The sequence below is a fragment of the Cyprinodon tularosa genome, unplaced genomic scaffold (assembly GCF_016077235.1).
Source record: "Cyprinodon tularosa strain WSP-4 unplaced genomic scaffold, ASM1607723v1 ctg954, whole genome shotgun sequence".
Classification (NCBI taxonomy): domain Eukaryota; kingdom Metazoa; phylum Chordata; class Actinopteri; order Cyprinodontiformes; family Cyprinodontidae; genus Cyprinodon; species Cyprinodon tularosa.
In genome coordinates this window covers 188,717-196,030 of record NW_024039734.1, presented here as the reverse complement: position 1 = coordinate 196,030, position 7,314 = coordinate 188,717, and the positions used below count along the sequence as shown (strand labels likewise).

The following is a 7,314-nucleotide window of genomic DNA, read 5'->3' as shown; positions in this document are numbered from 1 at the left end:
ATTTATTTTTAAATATGGCAGAGTTGGTCCTCCATACATTTGTGTCAAAAGTAAAAATTAAAGCCTAACTTGTAAAGTTGAATTTGTGACTGACAGCTGAATGGATAACATTTTTGATGTGCAACACAATCTGTGTATTTGCACTCGAGAATTTGAAGAGGTGTAACTTTTTTGTAATTGTGTCAGATTAGAGGAAAATCTACAGTTACAAAACACCAAAGTAACAATGCACAAATAATTTCGCAACAATAGTTCTGAACCATTTGAAGAAAGTTGAGATTTTAAGAGGTTTTTGATTTGCCACTTGTACAACAGAATTTGTTTATTTGTACTTAAAATTTGAACAGGTATGATTAAAATTTTACATGTGAATTTTTTTATTCTACACATATAAAACTTAGAATGTAACTCTCTCTACAACCACAAATTCACGCTTACAATGCACAAAGTTTTGAAAAAAATAAAAATAACCTTCACACCTTTGCTCATGTAGGCTTTTTCTTTTTTTCTTTTAAGCCAACATTCTGGGCCCTACCTCTAGATGGCAGTGGCGCGCCAACATTCTTAAAAAAAAAAAAAAAAAAAAATGCTCTGACGTATCATCAAGGTGTTTCAGGTTAACGAGGGATCGGTTTTTACTACACACGCCTGAGGGGTCCGTCAGAACTCTGAGTCAACTCTCATTGACGGGATGTGTGTGACGAAACTGACTTAAATGGAAACAGAGCTGTGTTCTCAAATCATTCCGGGATCTTTTTTTTCCTACTAAATCAGGGGGAGTAGAGGTTTAATTAATATTCGTCTGGGAGCCCGTAGCTGAAGAGGAAATCCAAACGGATCTTTAATCAAAGCTGTTTAGAGCCTGAGCCATGCCGCTTGATGGTACGTTCACTGTCCTGCTGCTCATCATCTGCGGAGTTTCTTCTACTAAAGGTAAGAAAGTTTCTCTCTCATCATTTCTTTAATAGGAAAAACTAACTTTTGAGGGTGTTATATATTTCTGGAATAGAATACAACAATACATTTACAACAACAATAAATCTAAATCAGATTACCTTTATTGGTTATATGAAAAAGTGTTATATATATATATATATATATATATATATATATATATATATATATATATATATATATATATATATATATATAAAACTTTATAACAAGCTTAAATATTTAAAATAAAAAACCGTAAAAATTAATGTAGACCAGCAATAATAAGTTGGATAAACTGAGATATTTGTTTCTTTGTTGTAAAACGGCTTTTTAAAATGACAGGAATGAATAAGGATGCCCCATAAGTAAAGAAAATAAGTTTTTGTTTCTATTTTCATGAAAAGGCGTTATTTTAATGTCACATTTGGAAGCGTCTCTCCTTTCTAAAAACAGTAAACAAATTCCAGGCGTAAGTTTTTTATTTCCTTGTGTGTCACTAAAACCTTTGAACCTTTCTATTCACTAATGAGGCAGTCTAACCCGATCAACCGCGTGAGGCGATGTCACGTGACCAGATATCTGCCTGACATCAGAGCTGACCTGTTTGACACAAGATGCTTAAAGTATTCTTCTTTCTTTTATTCAATTCAGTTTATTTCTATAGCACCACACCACAACACATGTTATCTAAAGGCACTTTACAGTTCACCTGACAATCCAGTCAACTGTCATACGTTATTGTATTTCTTACTCGACTAGTTTAAATGGCACCTCTCATTACCTGGTACTTTTCCATTTTCTTTTTTTTTGTTTGTTTTTTGTTCTTTTTTCTGCTTTTATCACACAAAAATCGGTTTTTATTTGTTTAAAGCTGTAGTGAAAGCGGGGGATGACGTGTGAAAGGGGGGGGGTAGATAACACAATCAGCCTTTTTGCAACTTTAAAAATTCGTTTTTTGTTTGTTTGCTTTTGTTTCTTGGTGGATACTTATTTGGAGGGAATATTGTTTTAAAAAATTGGACCCAAAGTGCCTGCAGTGAATGGTTTATATCCAAAATAAGGACAATTCACTTCAGTTTATTTCTATAGCCATAATTCACAACACATAATCTCAAGGCACTTTACAGTTCACCAGATCATCCAGTCAAATTGATTCAAAGTTTTCTGTCTAAGGAAAACCAGTTGATTGCATCGACCCATTGGCTCGAATGCAATCCCTCACACTAAGCATGCTTGTAGCGACAGTGGAGAGGAAAAACTCCCTTTTAACAGGAAGAAACCTCCAGCAGAACCAGGCTCAGTGTGAGCGGCCATCTGCTGAGGCTGACTGGGGTTCAAGGAGACAGAAGCAGAGATAGAAAAAGCAGCTGTAAAAAGGGATAAACACCAAAGTTTGGAAGCTGATTTCCAAATAAATCTATCTAAATAAATAAATAAATAATAAATACAAATGTTTATATTAAATAAATAAATATGGAAAGCAAGATATCGATTTCTTATTTTCTTTCCTTAAGAAAAAGAAAATTTGTATCATGGACTACATATGAATACAGCCACTTTCCTCCAGTATCAGGGCCAAGAGCTGCCTATGGAAGAGGTTTAGGGCCACTGGAAAAAATATACAAATAATGAATGATTTTCTTTTATTATTATTTTTTTATGAGTTTATTATGGAAAACAAGTCAGAGTTCTGACTTTAATATCAGAATTCTTCGTCTAATCTTGGAATCCTGATGTTTTTTTTTTTTTTACCTTTTTCCCCAAATTAAACTAGAACAAACTAAAAATCAATTAACTTTTTTTTTTTTTTCAGTGGCCTTAATCCTCTTCCGTAGATTATTTTAGAAGTCGCTTCTTTAGTAACAAAGTCCATCTGTGTGTTATTTCATCTTGATGTAAATCCAGCTGATTTTTTTTTTTCTGGCCTCAAATATTAGCTTTAAAATCATTACAGGAAAAAACAGCAGATCAGCGAGAAAGTCGTGGTTCAGTGTGAAGCAGGATTATAATCTTAACAAAATATTCTGAGTGTTGAACACCTCAGTAATCCATCAACTGAAGCTGGAAATTCTGTGTGAGAGCTGCAGACCAAATTAGCACCAGTGGCAAAGCTACGCTTTTTTTTTTCTTATAGCAGAAAGTGTCAAATCTCTCTTAGCGGTTCCACAGATTATGATAAAAACTTTTTTTTTTTTTTTTTTTTTTTGCGTAGTGGAGTTTTTAAATGCATATTAAGAAAAGTGTTGGTCGTGTAGTCTCCCTGCCTTAAGTACATATTGGGCACAAAGGCAATATGGTTTGTGGATGTAATTTCTCATTTATAAACAACGTAATAAAAATCTAAAGCACATCCAAGTAAAAGCATAGAAAGGTGTTTATGATTGAAAACAGAAGCAAAATAAAGGACTATACAAGTACAGCAAATTTACCATTTTACCATAGAAACCATTATTGGTGCAAATGTTATGTTTGTATCATATTTTAATATTGAAATTTTTCCTCTTATTTACTGCAAATGTTAACTATTAGAGATTAGATTGGACTAGATTAGATGAGCTTTATTGATCTCACAGCGGAGAAATTCACTCGTCACATATTGGCATAGAAGTTACAGAAGGTGCAAACAAGGAGGAAAAAGGTGCATTAAGAGTAAACAATATGTATATACAGTATATCAAGATAAATAAGGATTAAGGTGCAGTGTACATGTATCGCACACAATGAAAAACACACTAAAAATAAGAAATTAAAAAATAACAAATAAGAAATAAAATATGTACAATCTGGATGGCTTATATACAGGTGGATTTACTTTTACTTTAAAGTGTAGTAGGTAAGGAACAATGGTGAGGAGGTGGTATGACTATTATATTCACATATATTGCACATTCAGCATATTGCAAAGAATATTGCACAGTCAATAAATAAAAACTATAAACTATAATATAGCTGCACAGTGGTTTTATTATTTATTAATGGCCAACATCTCCTTTATTGCATTATGAAATGGACCACAATGATTTGTTTCTGGTTACAAAAAAAGTCAGCTAGTAATTGCTAGTTAAAATAAAATATTTATTAGGTAATCATAACTTTGGTGCTGTGACGTGTCAATCAACTGGGATGCCCCCCCCCCCCCCCCGCCCCCCCCCCAATGTTTCCAGTAGTTTTTGTTGAGAAAATGTAAAACTGTTCATTATCTTGAAAAGCATCCCCATGGGGAGCTGAGACAGGGAAGCGGATCAGAGCTGATGGGCGGTTCTAGAAGAAAACTAGTTAAATGCTGTAGAACGGTGTTTGTTTTACATAATTAAATCATCCTAAAATGTAACATTTTGGTCTTGTAAAAGATGTGGAAAGTTCATGGTGCAATATGTAAGATTTTTTTAATCTTTTTTTGCCCTGCGTCAGTATCTGATAACATGTTAGTACAAGTTGAAGGTTTGCGTATAGTCCCTTTTTTTTCCACTTGTCATTTCCTTGTTCAATTCTTTTTTGTAGCAGCATTTCTTAGAACGTGACTAACCAGTCGTTGGAGTCAGTTTCCGGCTCTGCTCTGCCTATAAGTGTTTTTTACAGCTTACCTTATCAGCCGGTTTAGTCTGTGGAATTTTACCCATAAGTCATTGCCTGTAAAGCTATAAACACCTCATTTTTAAAGCAAAGGTCAAAACATTGAATATGTCCAGTTGAAAACCTCCTAAACATAAAACTGAGATAAGGTTTGTTAACGTTCCAGGAGATTTATTTATCAGCCGTAAAACCTTTTGGAAACTAATCATTAACTGTGATCTTACGCTCTAATTTAGGCCTGGATGCTTCTTGAAGTCCCCATTCATGCTAGAAGCTAAATAAATGACGAATTGTTTCTTGAATTAAGTAAACATGTTTAGAAACAAACATGCATCTTGGGTTATTGCATTGTATTTTAACCTGTGTTCACATTGATCATATTTCATGGGTAAACCCTCATTTTATTTGTTAGGTTTATTCTTTTATACATGATGTGCATTGTTACTTTGTTAGCCAGATTAGAAACAGTAGATGGCCTTCCTTCACATTGTGGATGTCACTGAGTGTAAGGAGGCCATCTAAATAGGACAGCCTTCTTGTCTTTTAAAGATACACAGGATATGGGCACATCTTTGAGCCGGACTGATAGAGGAGAGCTATCTGTAATCCTTGGGCATGGATGGCGTGTCAGTTTCTGATATGGACAGCAAAGCATCCACCTGATCCAACACATAGACTCATGAGGTATAAGAAGCAGGGGATGACCTTGTTCGGGGCTCAATCTTTGCCGGACGATTGCTGACGTTTTTTGAGCCCACAGCTGTGCAAGCGCCAAGCAATTTCTCTGTCCTGTAACAACCTGATCTGGAATAAACGCTGTTTTATAGTCCTTTTTTTTATATCGTTTTACCCGGTTTGAGTTAAGAGTAGTAAACAACTTGCTCCCAGGAAAATAACCGGTAGGGAAGTCCCGAGGCGCAGCTTCCTTCAACTTTGATTTTGATTGATTTTAAAGAATCAAATGTATTTTTTTTTTACTGTGGGGGGAAATAAATGTGGAATCCTGCAGAGTAGCTTAGTAAAACAGCTGCTGTCATCTTTCCCCAGAAGCCTGTTATTAACTGGGTGCAGCATACAATGGATTGTGGCGTTACATTTAGTGTTGCATAAAAGTTGGTATTTGAGACAACCCTCCCATCTACACGCTGAGTGACGAAGAGTATGAGGAAAGATGTTTAACACGATAATGACTACAGGCACACCTTCAATTTTATGACAGGTCTGACAGCTGCTCGATTAGTGCCGAAGTTCTGTTAAAGCTTGTTTAATGTCCCTGAAGATGAGTAGAATCTGTATGTTTGTTTATTTTTTTAATGATCTAGCTTCTTGGGGAATTTTTTTCGAGGACCTACATGTCTAACATAAACGTGTTGGACTTTTATGTGGAATGAAGGGATAACAAGAAGGGATGTTTAGATGAGATAAGCCTCCACCAGTCTCAGTATTTGTGTCCTTGGGCATGCTCCTTAAACCAGATTTCCTACTGATGGTGGTTTAGATGGTCCTTTGCCATCTGTGTACAGAAGTGTCCCCTCAGTCAGTGGGCCCCAGGGGAGCTCTGGCTACCATCTAGCTTGCCAGCATCTGTGGTTAAATGTGTGAATGACTGTAGTGTAAAGCCCTTTTTAGTCCACTGGTGCTATACAAGTATAGGATGTATACCATTGATCAAAAGTAGATGTTAAAATAGATCGCTGTGTGTTTTTGTTTTGGATCATAAGGCGCCGGCTGCAAGACGTAGACCAACTGTACCACTGAACAAAACACTAGAGCCTAATCATAGTTTGAAGGATGCCATTGATCCTCTCAGGGAACCAATAGTGGAGAAAATTGTAGCGGTAATGCTGTTAATAATCCTGCTAGTTTATAGTAGAGGTGGGTGGTAATGAGTTACATTTACTTGTCTCTGCTTCAAAAAAGTAGGTTTAGGAGCAGTTTTACAGCATTGTAGCCTTTTTACTTGAGGAAAAAATATAAAGAATCAATATTTGAATAAAATTTTCGGCCACTCTACTAGTTTTGCACCGATATGGATACCAGTATCGGGCAAGGCTCCGATCCAGCATGAAAATGGTGGTATCAGTATCGGCGAGTACCAACAAACAGGGCACTGATACCATTTTGAGAGCCAAAAGTTTCTTCAACTATTGTCACCCATTTCCAGATGGGCAATAAAAAAATGCTTTTCCTTCTTCACTAAGTTAGGCAGCAGCTTGACAAAGCCATGATGGCAATTATTTTACATCCAAGTAGTCTGCAGTTCCTAATATATAAACACATCAATTTCAAACAGATGGTATCGGTATCGGCCGATACCGCACAGCCAGGATCATGTCTCGGTATCGGGGCCAAAAAATGTTATCAGTGCAACACAACACTCTACCCATCATGTGTAACTTTACTAAATGAAGAACAATAATGTTTTAAACAAAAATGCACTAGAGAAAAACCTATAGTTTATGTTTAAGTCAGTTTGTTTTTGTATGCAGTTTTATTTGTTACACTAATTAACTCGACATATTCCTGACGTGTGGATTTGGCCAAAAAAATATTTATGTGCAAAATTGCTGTGCCAGAACGGTAACACTGTTAAAGGGTGTCATTGTTTGTGTTTATACATTGATATTAAATTTAAAAGATGTGTTGAAATTATTTTCCATTTAAGGATAAAAATAAAAGTCTGATATTAGTCCTAGAAGTTGAACACACAATAGCTTGCTTAAAAATAAATGTTTTTTTTGTTTTTTTTTCTGTTAGGTGAGTTTATAAAGACATGCTAAAATGCAGTTATGTGAGATTCAACCA

The 7,314-nt window shown here is 35.4% G+C and overlaps 1 protein-coding gene across 1 annotated transcript in view; it reads left to right on the top strand.

Moving 5' to 3' along the window:
• Positions 1 to 642: 642 nt before the first annotated feature.
• LOC119776758 (interferon gamma receptor 1-like) overlaps positions 643 to 7,314 on the top strand; it is a 14,774-nt gene continuing 8,102 nt past the window's right edge. The window contains exon 1 of the mRNA XM_038275347.1: positions 643 to 933. Coding sequence (XP_038131275.1) covers positions 870 to 933 — 64 coding nt within the window. The 5' untranslated portion in view covers positions 643 to 869. The remainder of the gene's footprint in view (positions 934 to 7,314) is intronic.